A 19063-nucleotide genomic window follows, 5' to 3' on the forward strand; every position below is an offset into this window, starting at 1 on the left:
GAACTGATGTGGACAAAGTTAAAAATCACACAACACCAGGATATAGTCCAACAGGTTTATTTGGAAGAACTAGATTTTGAAGTGTTGCTTCTTCATCAGGTGGTTGTGAAGCATGGCCATAAGACAGAATTTATTGCAGTGATACAATGATGCATTGAACAAACCTAGATTGTTAAATCTTTCATCTTTTAGCTTGCACACACGCAAACACACACTCTCTCACATGCACACACACTCACTGTCTCTTTCTCCTGCACGCGCGCGCACACAAATTTATGGGGTGAATTTGTATTTTCAGAATTATATTTGTAGATACATCCTATTTTGCTCAAGAAATGCAGAACCTGCAAGCCTTGGAGCATGGTCACCCAAAGGCTGAATGTTGCTGACTGCTGAAGTGTTCCCCAACTGGGAAGGAACACTCCTGCCTGATGATTGTTGTGCGGTGTCTATCCATCCGTTGTTGTAGCATCTGCTTGGTCTCGCCAATGTACCATGCCTCGGGACATCCTTGCCTGCAGCGTATGAGATAGGCAACGTAGGCCTGGTCATTGGAGTCCCTGCTGCGTACACAGTGGGTAGTGTCCCCACGTTTAATGGTGGTATCTATGTCAACATTCTGGCAGGTCTTGCAGTGGTTGCCTTGATAGGGTTGTACGGTGTTATGGTCGACGTTGTCCTGAAGGCTGGGCAGTTTACTGCAACAATGATCTGTTTAAGGTTTGGTGGTTGTTTAAAGGTGAGAAATGGAGGCAGAGGGGAGGTCCGGAGAGGTGCTCAGCCTCATCGATAACGTGTTGCAGTCTGCGAAGAACATGGCGTAGTTTTTCGGCTGCTGCTGGCGATCGATGAGTTGAGCAACGTACCGTGTTCTTATGAGGGCATCCTTGAAACAACCGCCAACCCTCAAACAGACCATTGTTCGCAGCAAACTGCCCAGCCTTCAATACAACAATCGACCATACAATCCTGTCATGGCAACCACTGCAAGATGTGTCAGAGTGTCACATGCATACCACCATTACACATGGGGCACCATCCACCATGTACGTGGGTGGTACTCATGTGACTTGGCCGATGTTGATGTCATCGGTCACATATGCTGCAGGCAAGGATGACTCAAGGCATGGTACATTGTACAGACTAAGCAGATGCTATGACAATGGATGAATGGACACCGCACAACAAACAGACAGGGTTGTCCCCTCCCAGTCAGGGAACACTTCAGCGGTCAGGGACATTTGGCCTGGGACCATTCTCCAAGGCAGATTTTGGGACGGGCAACAATGCAAAGTGGCCGAGCAGAGGCTGATAGCCATGTTCAAAGTTTGTGAGAAGATTTATAGCTCGGGTGCTCGTTGTTGTGGTTCTATTCGCCGAGCTGGGAGTTTTTGTTGCAAACGTTTTGTTCCCTTTCTAGGTGACATCTTCAGTGCTTGGGAGCCTCCTGTGAAGCGCTTAGAACATAGAACATAGAAGGATACAGCGCAGTACAGGCCCTTCGGCCCTCGATGTTGCGCCGACCGAATCCTACCTAACCTATACTAGCCCAATAACTTCCAAATGCCTATCCAATGCCCGCTTAAATGACCATAAAGAAGGACAGTTCACCACTGATACGGGCAGGGCATTCCATGAACTCACAACCCGCTGTGTGAAGAATCTACCCCTAACATCTGTCCTATACCTACCACCCCTTAATTTAAAGCTATGTCCCCTAGTAACACCTGACTCCATTAGCGGTAAAAGGTTCTTAGTATCTACCCTATCTAAACCCCTAATCATCTTATACACTTCTATCAGATCTCCCCTAAACCTTCTCTTCTCCAATGAGAACAGCCCCAAGTGCCTCAGCCTTTCCTCATAAGATTTTCCTACCATTCCAGGCAACATCCTGGTAAACCTCCTCTGCACTCGTTCTAAAGCTTCCACATCCTTCCTATAGTACGGCGACCAAAACTGCACACAATACTCCAGATGAGGCCTCACCAGAGTCTTATACAACTGCAACATGACCTCAGGACTCCGGAACTCAATTCCTCTGCCAATAAAGCCCAGTACACCATATGCCTTCCTCACAGCACTATTTACCTGGGTGGCAACTTTCAGAGATCTGTGTACATAGACACCAAGATCCCTCTGCTCATCCACACTACCAAGTAGCCTACCATTAGTCCAGTAATCCATCATCTTGTTATTCCTACCAAAGTGAACGACTTCGCACTTAGCTACATTGAATTCCATTTGCCACATTTCCGCCCAGCTCTGCAACTTATCTATATCCCGCTGTAACCTACCACTTCCTTCCTCACTATCCACAACTCCACCGACTTTTGTGTCATCCGCAAACTTGCTTACCCAGCTTTCAAGTCCTTCCTCTAGATCATTTATAAATATAACAAAAAGCAATGGTCCCAAAACAGATCCTTGTGGTACACCGCTAGTAACTGCGCTCCAAGATGAACATAATCCATCAACTACTACCCTCTGTCTCCTTCCAGCCAGCCAATTCCTAATCCAAACCTCTAATGTATCCTCAATGCCATACCTCTGAAGTTTTAGCATTAGCCTACCATGGGGAACCTTATCGAACGCCTTACTAAAATCCATATACACAACATCTACTGCTTTACCCTGCTTCTGTGCTGATTCCTCCGGCATTTATACTGGTTTGCATCTGCCACTTCCGGTTGTCAGTAGCTGTCCGCTGCAGTGGCCGGTATATAGGATCTATGTCGATGTGTCTGTTGATTGAATTCGTGGATGAGTGCCATGCTTCTAGGAATTCCCTGGCTGTTCTCTGTTTGGCCTGTCCTATAATGGTGGTGTTGTCCCACTCGAATTCATGTTGTTTGTCATCTGAGTGTATGGCTACCAGGGATAGCTGGTCGTGTTGTTTCGTGGATGCGGGTTGTTAGCTGTCTTCCTGTTTGTCCTATGTAGTATTCAACATACACTTCTCATACACTCACAAAGACCCTCTCTCATAGACAAGCTCTCTTCCATATGCACACACATACACACCCTCCCCACCCCCAACGCCTTATACCCTATCACACTCGCACACTTTACCAAGCTTGCACACACGCAAACCACACTTTCATGTGCACACTCACTCTGTCTCACTTTCTCACACCTGCATGCACATACGCAAACAAGTAGTTTATGGGGTGTATTTATATTTGCAGAATTATATTTGCAGATACATTCTATTTTGCTCAAAAAAATGCAGACACTGCATGCAGGCAATCCATGTAATATTTGTAAATTTCATTTTTGAAATGGAACCAGTCTGAACCATGATTGGGATACAGACAGACTCTAACTCACACCTTTAAAGGCATTGTCTGAGCTGAGGTATCACCTTTTGTTATAAAACCTTAACTTATCTTGATATGTGACTTTAAACTAGTTCTGGGATTTATATATTAAAGGACCAAAACCAGCAAATACATTCGAAAAGATGAAAGATTTCACAACCTAGGTTTATTCAATGTATCATTGTATCACTGTTATCTTTTGCTGTAAATTCTGAGTCTTACGGTCCTGCTTCACAACCACCTCATAAAGCAACAGCACTTCGAAAGCCAGTGCTTCCAACTAAACATGTTTAACTGTAACCTGGTTTAATGTGATTTTTAACCTTGAAAAAAGTAGGTAGTGGAATCTGCAAAGCATCAGTCAGCACACAAAGGAACATATTTGAGCAGTTCTAACTTATAAAACTGGTTTTGCCAAACTAGCCAGACTCTCAATTGTAAAAGAAGCCATCACACAAATGGTTCTGGGGACACATTTTATTATTTGGGAGATGGATCACAATTGAAAGGATTATCACTTCTAAATGCAGTATCATTTCACTATGTGCAACAGATGGTTGAAGAGCAATAGGAAAAGCACTGGCATGTAAAAGGAGGAATGCTATCATCCTGATAGGTGACAGCAGATTTTAAATTTATTAACCTACTGGCACATGCTCTGCCCTTCTGACTCTGGTAAGAGGTTTCTTTTTTAGAAGGTTAATTTGAAATTGCAATTTAAAAGACTTAAACAACTTAAATTGAGACTTGGAGAACAAGTGTTTTGCTTCATTGTTAGAGATGCTATGTTTTATATGAGATGCAGGTTTACTCTTTCAACTATCTTATTTGCTCTCCAGGTCACAACTTCTAATTTTTGCAGCAATTTTGATATTGACCCAAGGTATACAAAATTACAATCAATGAACTTTGAGAACACAGATAAGCATAACACTGACCCCAGAACATCATGTCAAACTACGAATTTCTCATACCCATTTCCAATACACTAATCAACATTTTAATCTGTGCTACAACATTTACTCATACATTGTAGCTCCAGCACATCTTATGGAAATCCTGTCATAAGCGCCAGTCGAAATTGATCATTGAGGCCATTACATCTACAACAATCATCCCATTGAAGTTACATAAAAATTGGTATCTCATGTTATATTATTTCAGCATTTAATCTACATCAATAGGATGTTGTAACAAACCATCTTGAGATCAGCTAAATTTTTCAGAACCAAATTCTTCTTTTTATATGATTGTTTCTATGGTTGTTCCACATCTTTTAGCATAATTATGATCAGACATGTAGACAATAGTGAAAAATGATGCAAAATATTAGAGTTTACTATAACTTCATCTTCTACAGTCTTTTTTTTCTGCAGTCCTACAGTTTTTAAATTTTGAATGCGCAAACATGGAGTTACTATTTTCTTTATATGATTGCAAGCCTTCTCTCCACACGCCTCCTGCTAGCTGCCTGCTGTAATCACTTCACTGCCTTTATTGAACCGAATAGGTGAATACTAACAAGATCAAAAAAGATATTGAAAAAAACATAAAATAAAACAAATTAAACCCAACTGACGGATTAAGCCAATATCTTTAAGTTTAGGTGACTTCAAGATGTTGTGGGAAGAGATTGTAATGCAGTATCAGATTTCCATACTACCTACGCCTACTAAGCCACACGATGCATTTTGATGGCCATCATGCCCAGATAGTACTGCAAGAATTATGAACAAATAATCAAGAAAGAAACTTAAAAATACTCACCGAACAAATGTTAAACGGTTAGTTTCCAGTTCTTCTTCTTTCTTGGATAAGATTTCCTTTAAAACATGCCAATCATTTTGGGACTGATTGACTTTTTCCTTAAATCTAATTTCCTGCAGTTTCAAGTCACTTACACATTTTTCCAAGTCATGAAATTTCTTTTCTGCTTGTTGCAAATTTGCAATGACGTTATCTTTCTCTTTCAGTTGTTCTTCACATCTAGTTAAATTATCTTCACTTTTTAAGATTTTTAACTCTTGAGCTTTTATCTTATGTTGGTAATCTTCAATTTCTTTCTGAAGTTCTGCGATATTTTCTTTGTTTTGTATTAAGGTTTGTATTTTACTTTCAGTTTCTTCAAACTTGGTTTTCCAAAGCTGAATGTGAGCATCTCTTTCTTTAAGCAAATTCTGAGCTGAAGCAGCATTTATTTTTAATTCAGTACATTCAGTTTGCAGATTTGCCTTTTGTTTTTTCAAGGCTTCAATACTTACTTCTAGTTCCCAAATTTGCTGGGTTTTTTGGCATGAAATCTTTATGATATGCTCACACTCCTTCTGCAGCATTTCAACTGTCTTACGAAAGTGACCACTATCTCGTTTCTGCACCACATCTTTTGATGTATCTAGTTCATGCCTAAGTACAGATACTTGATTGTGTAGCGATTCAAATTCACTCATTTTCTTCAGAGACTCTCCACCTGCCCTTTCCAGGAAATCATTGATGCTTTTCAGACCTTTAGCACACAATTCTGATTCCTTCTGGAAATCATTTAACTTGCTTATTTTATCTTCCAAAGTTTTATTTTGCAGTTCTCTTTGTGCTATTTCATGCCTACCTGACTCTATCTCAAGTTGGAGCTGTTTAATTTTATCTAAATGTTGTTCATTCAAATCCTTCTCAGATTTGAACTTCCACATCAATTTATCGTAACTTGAACGCAGATTTTCATTTTCTTCAGTTAGTTTCAGAATGTTCTCAGCTGAAGAAGCAAGCTTCAATTGAAACATTTCAACCTGTTTGTTCAGCCCTTCTCTGGAGGTTTGCTCATTGTGGAGTTCCTCTTTTGCTAAAGTCAACTGTTTATCTAAAGACTTTATATCTCCTTTTAATGTCATTAATGTCCTCTCTTTATGAAGTAGTTCCTTTTTTATTTCTTTAGCTTTCTCTTCTAGAGTCTTCACATTTATACAGTCTTTGTAATCTGGACCTACAAAACAAAAAAAAAAGCTGCTCAAGCAGGTGTCTATTTGTTAAGTTTGTATTTGCTTCTTTAACTTTGTTAATCAAACATACATTACATAGGATTCTAAAGTTTTAAAATTCACTACAAAATTTTATGTGTACTTTTCAAAGTCTCCTTTGCCAAACTACACAAACTACTCATTGTTTTACTTTTGTTTTGTTTGAAAACTGGTTGGTTAATTAAAGGCCAAAGCCCTAATGTACACAAAAAAGTACAGAAACTAGACATTCTGAAACCAGTCCAGATTACTAAATTCTGTGTGTGAGAGAAATAATTTTCTAAAGTGAAATTGCACAAAATCCAAAAGCACTGTGACATGCACAAGTAAAACACGGACTCCTTTAAACAATGCAAGTTCCAATTAAAAACACATTGCCAGTCTGTTTAGCACTGCAGTAAGTACACACACAAAAAAATTTCATGGCTCTTCAAACAAGGAAAAAAAAAGAGAACTAGCCATTCTGCAAAGAATAGTTTTATTGAACCAGGTTTTTCTGGTATCTAGAATATTGCAGATTGGGTACAAGTCGAGAAATGCATGCAGGAACCCTGCAAAGATTTTGACACTTTGTTCATGCTAAAATTGCCCAATATGTTCAAACTTGATGGGTTGATTTTCATTGTACTTCATGACCATCTCTGAAAATCTCAGATGTGGAGCTCACTATCAAAGACTTGGGCCAGATCATGGGAACTGCCTATATATTTACCCTTGAGACACAGTTAATGGCTGGTCTAGCTCTGATCAGCCAGTGCAACTGAACTCTGTATCTTAACAAAACAACCCAAAACATCAACCACCTCCTTGCCCACCCATAAATTCTATAACAACTTGAAATGCCCAACAGATGGCATTGTTTATCACAGCTAAGTGAACTGGGTACACATAAAATCTTAATATTAATTGCTTAAATTCTGTATTTACAGTAGAATACAAGTAGTGTGTGCACACAAGAAGTAGAACTTACAGACCTGCATTCACAGATTTAGTAAAATCTTTGCTGGTCTTTGACCAGAAGCAAGTAGCAGCTTCTCTAGTATCATTTCTTCATACCAAGTTACATCGCATCATTTTAATACATGGGAAAAGTGGTACCTTTCTTGGAAGGTGGCTGGTCTTTCTTTTCATAGGAACTTTCAAAGTTACGTTTTCTACTAGTAGTTGAAGTATTTTTCACTGGTTCTGGGCTCATATCTTGGGTACTATGCGTTTCCAACATTCCTTGAATGTTTTCAATTGTTGTATCCTAGGAGCAAAGGAATATCATGTGCCAATGAGATTTAATTCTTTGGAAGCAATGTACATAAATGTAAACAAAAAGAGATGTAAATCTAAGAGTAAGCTTTGATTGGAAATTTGATGTAAGCAAAGGGTGCCTTGCTATAAAATTGAGAGTGCGCGAGCAAGTGAGAGACCAAAACTTATTTTTTTAAAAAACACACGTACAGGAAGTTATTGACTGTTAAAGAGGCAAGGGGTAGAGGGAGCCCTAATAGGAAAGTGCAATGACCCACCTGGGAACAAACCTGAGGCAGTTAGCACAACATTTCAAGAGATGAGAAGGAGACGTGGGTTTTTTGGAGGGCTGCTCACATTTGAGAAGTTTACTAAAGACTTTAAATATAACAGGAAAGAATTTAATAAATAATCTCAAATAATCTGAATGAAAAGCAATTGGAGTTTTTTAATCCTCTAAATGATACAGGCAACAGGGCGATGAAGTAGAGGTCTACAAACCAGATACACAGCAGCTAAAAGAGCAGTTATAATGGAGGTAAAACATCAGATAAATTAATGGGTTTCAGTGCTAATGGGATTCCATGGGTAGAACAAGATAACAAAAGCAGTCTATGGAAAAGATAACAGGGAACACGCTGGCAATATTACTATGAATTTAATTCTTTCATCATTGCAATAGAGAAAATGTGAGAAACGAAACTTTATTTAGGACGAAACGGCATTAAAATTTGACACCAATGGACGTAACACAAGACAGCATTCAGATGGTTGGTGAAGTTGAGGGAGAAGACACACACAAGCTAAAGAAAAACTTCAGTTTTGCCTCAGGAGGAAATCTCAATTCATCCAAGATTATATGATACAACCATAAGGAGAGTTCAGTGGCAGTGTTGGCATCAAGGAATCAGAAAAGTTTATATAGGTATTTCAAATCTTAGTCATAAAAACAGGCATGGATTATTGCCATTAGGTTTTGAACATAAATACAAATGGATTCAGAGACCACTTTTCTCAAAAACAGCAGGAACTAATGACTTAGTGGTTGAAAACAAATAAACAATCATACAGTGTTCGAAAAAAGGTTCTGCTTTCCGCTCTCAGATCAATTATAAACTCTGCCAATATTTTTTGTACAAGCAAAAGCAAAGATGAGGAAATGCTAAACTCCTGAACAACCATGGTTAGCCATTACAGCTATTTTGTCATTTTCCAGCAGACATGCATGTTCAGGAAATAGGAGAGAGAGGTATTAAAAACAGAACAGAAAAGGAAAAAGGAATAGAAATAAAGTGAAAAGTAATGAGAGGACAGGGTATCAAGGGCTGAACACCCTACTCCTGCTCCAAGCTTCACAGACTTATCAATATCAATATGCACAGTTCAGACAAGCAGTGATTTTCTTTTTTGCAACTCTTCAAGGCAATAGCTTAATCACAGTCACACAAAATTGAAACAAGTTTGATTTGTTTTTAATTTTAAAATTTTATTTTGCACCAATAATTTGAAGGTTTAAAGTTTTCACTTTGTTTAACTATTAAATTTGCTTGTCAGTTTTGATCCCTAAAAGATAACATTAATTTGAAACTTACGTAATTTTCAATTCTTTCTTCATAACTTGCAAGCAGATTTCTCATTTTATTCAGATCAGCATCCTTGATCTTCAAATAGTTTTTCAAACTTTGGATCTCTTCATTCTGTGTTTTTTTTAAGTAAAAAAATATCAAAATATAATTGCATGAAGGATGTTTTCTTACAGTAGGTAATGAAATAAAGCACCACTGCAGTCAGGATTAGTTGGATTATTAGGACTGGGTTAAATGTTACAGTTTGGTCAGAGAATTCCAGTATGCTTGCTGTTTATTTCAAACTTCACTTGCTGCCAAAAGAACAAAAACTAAACCAAGCAAACAGAGTTTAATAAAACTGACCCTTGATAGATATGTTCACTTGACCTTATGGAGTGCAGATAGCTCAGAACATTTAAACAGCAAGCAATTGATATCCTTGCTCAAAGCAGGCTGAAGCCTCAGTTCGTAGACTATGTAAAAATATAATTGATAAGATTAACAAAAACTATAGCAAATCAATTACCAACAGAGATTCTTAAGGAGGTAAGGGACAAAACTAAATTATTCAGTCCCTCAAACCAGCTCTGTCCTTTACAGTCAGAGCTGATTTTAATCACTTTCTGATTAATGCCCAGTCTCCAAATCTTTCAAATTTCTGTGATACAGAAATCTGTCCCAGCCTGAAATAGATTCAATGATAGAACATTCACATCACGCTTGGGTAGGCAAATCTTTGAGCAAAGAAATGTCTCATTTCAGTCCAAAACAAATCATCCCCTCATCTTGAAATTCTGCTAGTGTCCTAAATATAAATAAAAATCTAATTTGTCAATCAACTTCAGAATCTTGAATATTTCAATGAAAACTCATTTCATTTTACTAAACTCTGGAATATAGTCTCAAATTTAATCAGCCTGTCATCACTATTGACATGAACAGCATCACACTTCCTCACTCTGTGTAAGCTAAAGTATTGAGATAGTTGTATTGACAATATTGGTATCATAAAATGCAGTCGCAGGAAATCAAAACCTGTACAGACAAGTGGTTGTACCAGTCAAGTTAAAGAAAGAATTATTCATGTCACACTTCGTACATTTTACAGTTTTACATATTTACCCCAAACAAGCATTGCATAGTTCTCTCACCCCTACTTATTTTTTAAAAATAAAAACAGGGGAACCTAAAGCAATCATGTTTATTTGAGAAAACTGCAAGGACATTAGGTAGACAAGTTTCCTGATCTACTTGGCCTGCATCTAACATTCTTTAAAGGAAGTGACTGTAGAGATACAAGAGGGCAATAGTTGCGATCTTTCAAACTTCAATAGATCCAGCAAAGGGCATACCTTTGTAGGAAACCACAAAATATAATCCTATTATTTAAGAAAGGGGGAAGATGGGAAATAGGAAGAGGAAACTATAGGCTAGTTAGTCTAAGATCAACCATTGGGAAAATGTTAGAATCTTTTGTGGTACTAGCAGGACATCTGGAAAATATATAGCCGATGTGATTTTATGAAAGGGAAATTATTTTTAACCTTTTTGTTTGAAGTTCTTTGAGAACTTAATAACCAGGGAAAATAAAAGAACACTAATACATATAATGTACTTGGATTCTCAATGGTATTTGATCATATACCACAAAATTCACTGTACCAAGTCAAGTGCTTAGTGTTGGGGATAATATTTTAGCAAGAGGATTTGCTCACCAACAAGAGAGATGGACAATTTAGGTTGTACACTGTAGTTAGTAGGGTCTCATTGAGATCAGAGGAGAGACTCCATCAATTTACATCTATTTCAGACAGTTTTGTAGCCAAATTTGACAACAAAGCGAGGTTTAAAAAGAAAGAAATCCGCAAAAGGATACAGATAGGATAAGTAAGTGGACAAAATTTGGCAGCTGGCTGCATAATGAGGGGAAATTTGAAGTTGTCCACTTCAGTAAAAGAAATAAATTAATTAAAATGGAGAAAACTGTACAGAATCTGGGTGCACTTACACATACATCACAGTAAACAGAATGGAGTATAAAAAATACAGGAGTCCTGCTAGAATTATACAGAGCACTGGCAATATGTAACCACACCTGAAGTGCTGTGTACAATTCGATCTCTTTACTTAAGGAGGGATTTACTTACATTGTAAAGCGTGCTGTTTTATTACAAAAGACTAAACAGGTTCAGCCTTAGAGATGACATCTACAAGATTGAGGGGACTTGGCAGAGTAGATGTGAGGATGTTTCATCTTGTGGGGGAGTCTAGAACTATGGGTCAAAAGTTTTTAAGATGTGGCACTCCATTTTTTCTTAGAGAGCTGTGGTAAGGAATAAATAATTCTGAACTTAGTGATGTGTAATGAGGCAGATTTGATTAGAGAGCTTAAGGAAGGACTCCCTAGATGGGCACTAACCACAATATGATAGAATTCACCATGTAGTTTGAGAGAGAGAAACTGAAATCTGATGAAGTTATATTACAATTGAGTAAATGTAACAAAGATACCAGGAGGAGCTGGCCAGAGTTCATTCGAAGGGGAGTCTAACTGGGAACTCAGTGGAGCAGCAATTGCAGGAGTTTGAGGATAATTCAGGAAGAATTAAAACAGTAGAAATTCATCCCAAGGAAGAAGAAATATATTTAGGGGATGATAAGACAACCATGGCTGATAAGGGAAGTCAGGGACAGCATAAAAGCAAAAGAAAGAGCATATGATGGAAGACTAGTAAGAAGCCAGAGGATTGGAAAGCTTTTAAAAACTAGCAGTGTAGAGCTAAAAATACAAGGAGTGGGGGAGATGAAATATGGATGGTAAGTTAGTTAGTAATAAAAAGTAGATTGCAAGAGTTTAAAAAGAAATCAAAATAAAAAAGTGAGAGGGGGGAATAGTGAACATTGGACAGCCCAAAAATGAGGTTGTAACATTGTATTAGGGGGACAGAGAAATGGTGGAGGAACGAAATAGGCATTATGCATCAGTTTTGACAGTGGAAGACAGCAGTAACATAGCAGAATTTAGACAGTCAGGCGCAGAGGTGAGCATCATGGCCATCAGCAAGGAGAAAGATGCTGGGGAAGCTGGAAAATATGAAGGTGATCAAATCTGTGTGCTGAAGGAGAACACAGAAGAGATTTTAGAAGCGTTGGTGATGATCTTTCAGGGATCACCAAGTCAGGGAGAGTCCCTAAAGACTGGAAAATTGCTAATGTAACATCCCTGTTTAAGGAGGGAAGGAGTCAAGACAAGAAACTATAGACCAGTTAGCCTGACCTCAGTCATTGGTAAGATTTGAAAGACCATTATTAAGACTGAGATTCCAGAGTATTCAGAAGTGCATGGTAAAATAGGGCTGAGTAAGCACAGCCTTGTCAGGGGGACAAATTAAAATCTGTTAGAACGCTTTGATATAATGAGCAGGTTAGACAAAGGAGAACTGATGGACTTGATTGATATGAAAATCCAGACACCTTTGATAAGGTGCAACAGAGGGTTACTAAATAAGATATAGAGTCCACGGTATTTGAGTGAAGCTACTGGATTGGCTGACTGGCAGACTAGGGATAAAAAAGGGTCCTTTTCAGGATGGCAGTCAGTGAGTTCTGTAGGAGTCAGTGTTGGACCACAACCATTCACATTATACATTAACGATTTAGACAAAGGAATGGAGGACATTGTTGCTAAGCTTGTAGATGGCACAGACAGAGAAGGGACTTAAGCAGGAGGCTGCAGAAGCACTTGGATTGGCATAGAGTGTGAGCAAAGTAATATCTGAAGAAATACAATTTGGGAAAGCATGAAACTGCATTTTGATCAGAAGGAAAGGCATATTTTCCAAATGGGGAAAGGTTTCAGATTTCTGAAGCATAAAGGGCTTAGAAGTCCTAGTTCAGGATTCTTTTAAAGTTAAGATAAAGCTTCAATTGGCGGTTAGGAAGGCAATATAATGTGAGCATTCAATTCCAGAAAACAGAAATACAAGAGCAAGGATGTACAAAATTCTGCTCAGACTACAAGTGCAATATTGAGCAGTTTTAGGCCCACATTTAAGAGAAGGTATGCTGGCTTTGAATGGGGCCCAGAATGATCCCAGGGACAAAGGGCTCATCATACAAGGAGGGGTTAAGAACTCTGCATTGGCACTCAGGAGCTTAAACATTAGAGGGATCTCATTGAAACTTACAGAATACTAAAGAGGCCTGGACAGAATGGTCATGGAGATGATATTTTCACTAGTAGGAAAGATTAGGACCAGAGGACACAGCCTCAGTGTGAGTGAAAGTAGTGACATTTTAGAACAGAGATGAGAGGGAATTTCTTCAGCAAAAGGCAGTGACTCGAAGAAACTCATTTCCATAGAAGGCTGTGAAGGCCAAGTCATTGAGTGTATTTATGACAGAGATAGACAGGTTCTTGATTGGCAAGGGGATCAAGAATTATGGGGAGAAGGCAGGGGAATGGGATTGAGAAACATATCAGCTATGTTCATATAGCAGAGCAGACTCCATGGGCCAAATGACCAATTCTCCCATACCTTATTATCTGAAATGCTATCCTCTGAATATGATGCTAAAGCAAAGCCATGGGATTTTGTTTGTTGTGCCATGGCAGTTATATTTGCCTTCATAACAACAAGCGCCCTTCAAATTAAAATTACACTTGAAACATTTATGAAATGATACAACCTTTCCAAATGTTCATTCTGATGAACGTTAGCTTAATGAAAAATAAAACGGTATATTGCTAAAATAATCTGTGATCAAAATCATAAATCTAAAACAACAGAGTTAGAATAGTTAACAAATTCATGCAACAAATGGCTAGCTCACCATTGTTCAGACTCTAACTAACAATGAAGTGTCATTCTGCATTTTAAAAGTTTGGCTCAAATTGTTTTTGATAAGAAATGTCAAAACAGTGAATTTGAACACTTGAAGACAAAACCAAAAGCTAGTTGAGAAAATGGCAGTGGCTGAGCTGTCAGATGATGTTAAAAGCAGTCACCTTATATGCTTCCTTCAATTTTGCCTCTTCAGTCAATTTCTCAAGCGCATCTAATTCTGAAATTTGAAAACATTAATTATATCATTCTTTGCAACAGTTCAAATAGTAAAGGCAATTTGAGTTTTTATTCAATAAGTACTTAAGCATGCATTTGTTCACACTACACATCGAAGGTGTTACAAAGACAAATCATTGGTTGGCTTTCATTTTTACGATCCCTTAAAAAGTAGCAATCTAACTTCAGCTATATGCCAGAGGTACATTTCGCCACTGCCAATGCATGTACCATACATGCACAGCATTCAAATCAATGTCAGAATGCAACATTGTGCATTTATTTACACTGAAACAAGACAAAAAAGATTTTGCTGAACTAAAGTCAGCCGATGTAAAAGATGTTGCCAGTTTGCCATTAGTCACTCAAGTCATGGAATGTGCTGAATTGTATCTGGCCAAACAGAGATTAATACTACAGTCACAAATACAAATACTACCATGGCAGTCGGGGAAGATAAATTTAATTAATGAATCTAGAATTAAAATTCTCATAATAATAATCAAAATTTATCACAATATTACCAGCTTCTCTCAAAATTTGTCTGGTTCAGACGAACCTAGTCTGACTCATGTTTATAAAAGCAAATACTTTCATAGGATGTGGGAATTGCTGGCAAGGTGAGAATTTGTTAGCCATCCCTAACCGCCCAAGAGGAGTTTTTCTTTTGAAACAGCTATTGTCCATCTGGTGCAGGTACACCCACAGTGTGCTGTATAAAAGGTAGTTCAAGGACTTTTGTCTCAGCAATAGTGAAAGAGCAATGATAAAGCTCCAAATTAGGATGATGTGCATCTAAGAGAGAACTTGCAGGTTGTGATGTTCCTTCGTATCTACAGCTTCAGCCCTTCAACACAGAAGAGATCACTGGATTGGAAGGTGCTTTTGAAGGAGGCATGATATATTGTACAAATTGCTACTTTAGTGTGGGTGTGGTAAGGTTTTCGATTATTGTTGCAGCTGGACTAATCTATGCAATTGGAAAGTATTCAATTATATGCCTGCCTTGTGGATAGAGTTTGTGCAGGCAGGAGGAGAGCTACTTGACGTAGAATTCAAAGCCTCTAATCTAAATCATGTCACCAGAGCATTTATATGGTTGGTTCAGTTCAAGTTTTGCTCAATAGTGCAATATTCAGCAATGGTAATACCAATGAATATGATGGAGATTTTCAGAAAATATATTTGTATTCATGAACTAATATTCATGAACTATTTTTTGGAAGATATGGAAGCATTTGGACACTTGTTCAATTAAGAGTTTTCACCATGTTTCTTGGAAGATTGGCTTAATGTGTGCTGTGGTTGTTCTGTTATTTGAGTAAAAAATGAGGTCTGCAGATGCTGGAGATCACAGCTGCAAATGTGTTGCTGGTCAAAGCACAGCAGGCCAGGCAGCATCTCAGGAATAGAGAATTCGACGTTTCGAGCATAAGCCCTTCATCAGGAATAAGCAAGTCAAACGACTTTAGTCAGGAAAGAAGTAAAGATTTTAGGAGGAGAAGACCGAAGGTTTATGGCTTTTCATTGCTAGAAAACCTAGCTTTCAAAAAATATTATATAGGGGGATCTGTACTAATGATTGCCTAGTCATCCTTTCTGGACTTGAATATAGTTTTTGTTGGCCTAGGTGGTCAGTAAAGAAAAAAAAATCCAAAAGCATGTATCATGAGCTTTAGATTTCAATAATAGTATGCTTTTATGTTTCTGGCTAACTTTCACTTCTACTCTCATGCTTAACTTATTAATTCTTTGGTCATTCTTCATTATTTTTAAAAATATTCTATCCGATCTTCTCACCTACCACTTAACTTGTACAATTAAGTGCTCTTTTTGGCATACCTTTACTTGCGCTTTTCTAGTTAATCAATTACAGAAGTGGCTCGGTCCTTTAGAATCGCAATTGCACATTGGAATGAGCTCATTCTGAGTATTCTACGTCACCTCTATTGATCTATCCTTTAAACTAAAATTTGCAACTTCGGTTTAGCATGCTCTGCTTTCATATTTGACCTTTAACATTTATAAAATAATTTTCATTGAGCTATGGTCAATTTCCAGTGATGATAGAATGGGGGGTTATGTCGGGTAATGAAGTTATAGATTGTGCTTGAAGACAATTCTGCCGCTGCTGATATCTATGAGATGTCTGGTATTTAGTTGCTAGATCTGTTCAAAGTCTATCCATTTAGTATAGTAGTAGTGCCACACAACATTGAGGTTATTCTCAATGTGAAAGCAATATTTGCATTGTGGTCACTCCCACAAACATCATTTATTGACGTATCTGCAGCAAGAAGGCTGGTGAAAATGAGGTCAAATAGACTTTTGCTTCTGGTCATTCTTTCATTGCTCACTGCAGAACCAACCAGTATAGAAGTTATGTCCCTCATGACTCAGCCAATTTAGTCAGGAGTGGCGTTACTAAACCACTCTTGGCAACAGCCATTAAAGGTTCCCCAGCAAGGGTACATTCTGTACCCTTCTGTACCATTCTGTACCCTTGTCACCCTCAGGTGGTTCTAAATGACATTCAACGTGCACTGATTCTTTAGCCAAAGCAGAATGGTAGGTGGTAACTACCAAGTTTTTTTTGCCCATATTTGGCCCAATTCAATTAGATTTCAAGTGGTACATGGTTACTGTTGAGGACTCACACTACCTCTAGCAGAGATGCCCTACTGGTGGGACAGAACACACCCAAGGATGTTATCATTTGGGACAGAGTCACAGTCAGTGGAATTATACTTTGCACATATACAATGTCAGGCTGTTACTTAGTCGGTCTGTGGAAGATCTCCCAATTTTGAAAGAAACCCACAGAAAGGACTTTGCAGGGCCATTAGAGTTACCTTGGTCACTATCTATTGGTCAGTCCAATTGCATTACTTTACATCAAGCAGCTATAAAGTCTAAATAGGTCATTTCAGAGGGCATTTAAAAGTTAACTACATTGCTATTGGACAGGAGGTACATGTAGACAGACTGGGTTTGGGTGGCAAGTTACAATCCTTAAAAAAAAATGACATTAATGAAATTTGTTTTTTTTGACATGGTCATAATTAGGCAAGCCTTTTAATTTCAGATACTATGGAATGCAAACTTCATTTGTCACAGCAGATTTGAACCCATTTTCCCAATCATTATCCTGGATTGTCCAGTGACATGACTAGAATACTACCATATAATAACGCTTATTGTCACTCCTTCCCTTTAGTTCACTACCAAAAGAGTGTCACAAGATTCATCATGGGGTGCTGAAATACAATGACAAACCCTCCATAATCCCTTCCTTGCTTCGTTTAATAACCGAGATACATCCTATCTGGATCTGGTGATTTTTTTTCACTACTCGAAGACATTCAATCCCTTAATACTTCTCATCTTGCAATATTTATTCCATCAAATATTTTACACTTTTCCCCTCCTTAATCAAAGCAGTGGTAAGTTTTCTCTTTCATAAAGACTGCCACAACGTATTTACTGAGATCCTATACACATTCTCCACTTCTAGTTAACGTTTTGGTCCCCAATAGACCTTGCACTTCTCCTAAATATCTTGTTCCTATTTATGTATGTGCAATATTTGGATTTTATTTCGCAACAATTTTCATCGCTTAAAGTTCTTTTAATTTTATCCCTACTTTGTTTTCTTTAGGCAATTTTCTGAATTAATTTATGCCTGACATAAACTTCCTAATTTTACTTACATCTATGCACCTTGTTATTCATGGGGCTCTAAATTTAGTAAGATGCCACCTTTTCTTCATTAGAACACTTACTCCAATCTCATGCCGGTGATAATGAATCACCTCCTTGAATAATACCAATTGTTCTGAAACCAAGTTACCTTCAAGTATCAGCTTAGTAAAACTGGCCTTTCCCCAAATTAGAACTTTTAACCCCAGTTTCCACCAACCCCCTCTTCTTTGAGATGGTCTTACTTGATGCGAATGTTACTTGCCATTTTTCAGCATAAGCCTGGATAACATCCAGGTCTTGTTGCATCTTCAATTCCTGATGTTGGTACAAATGCATTTGTGAGGAGAAAGTGAGGTCTGCAGATACTGGAGATCAGAGCTGAAAATGTGTTGCTGGAAAAGCGCAGCAGGTCAGGCAGCATCCAAGGAGCAGGAGAATCAACTTTTTCGGGCATGAGACCTTCTTCAGGAATCATTCCTGAAAAAGCGCTCATGCCCGAAACGTCAATTCTCCTGCTCCTTGGATGCTGCCTGACCTGCTGCGCTTTTCCAGCAACACATTTTTAGCACAAATGCATTTGTATCAACTTGCAAAAATTACCTGAATTAAATGTAGTTAGAACATGGAATACTGGATGAAGTAAATTCTAACTGCAGAAATGTTGTAAAAAGACTTTAAAATTTATGACCAAACACTGCTAACTGACTGACTTGGTTTTCCCTCGAGTGCATGAATGCGCAACTCGAGTATTGGCCTTCTTAGGAGTCTCTTTCCATTCAAAATAATGACTTCTTTTTCCATTTTTCATACCCAAAAGGATAGAAAAAAAAAAGGCAAGTCATACTGCCCTGAACACAAGGCAGCATTTGACAGTAGGTGGAATAAAGGAGCTCTGGATCCGTCCCTGTGGCCCAATAGGTTAACATGTTCTGCTAGTTTACCATCCAGAACCTATGGTGCTTCTAGGTTTTCTTCCTGGTGGTGGGAAATAAATAAAGATTTGTATACCAGTTGTCTTTCTGTGTTTCACACCTGTGCACGCAAACACACACATCATGTGGATGCTGGGGAGAATATAGAAGCACTACCACAGTTGGGTGGGGGCAGGGGATGTGGGGGGTGGGGGGGGGGGGGGGGGGGGGGGGGTGGGAGAGAGAGAG

General features: G+C 38.4%; 1 protein-coding gene across 3 annotated transcripts in view; it reads right to left on the minus strand.

The window, feature by feature from the left end:
* The window catches only part of LOC132826223 (kinesin-like protein KIF20B), a 112890-nt gene that overhangs the window by 47469 nt on the left and 46358 nt on the right, over positions 1-19063 (minus strand). For all 3 annotated transcript variants that reach the window (XM_060841902.1, XM_060841903.1, XM_060841901.1), the window contains exons 17-20: positions 14147-14202; positions 9163-9267; positions 7430-7580; positions 5088-6297 (exon numbers count right to left, since the gene is read on the minus strand). In XM_060841902.1, the coding sequence (XP_060697885.1) occupies positions 5088-6297; positions 7430-7580; positions 9163-9267; positions 14147-14202 (1522 nt within the window). The remainder of the gene's footprint in view (positions 1-5087; positions 6298-7429; positions 7581-9162; positions 9268-14146; positions 14203-19063) is intronic.

The sequence above is a fragment of the Hemiscyllium ocellatum genome, chromosome 22 (genome assembly GCF_020745735.1).
Source record: "Hemiscyllium ocellatum isolate sHemOce1 chromosome 22, sHemOce1.pat.X.cur, whole genome shotgun sequence".
NCBI classification, from domain to species: Eukaryota; Metazoa; Chordata; class Chondrichthyes; order Orectolobiformes; family Hemiscylliidae; genus Hemiscyllium; species Hemiscyllium ocellatum.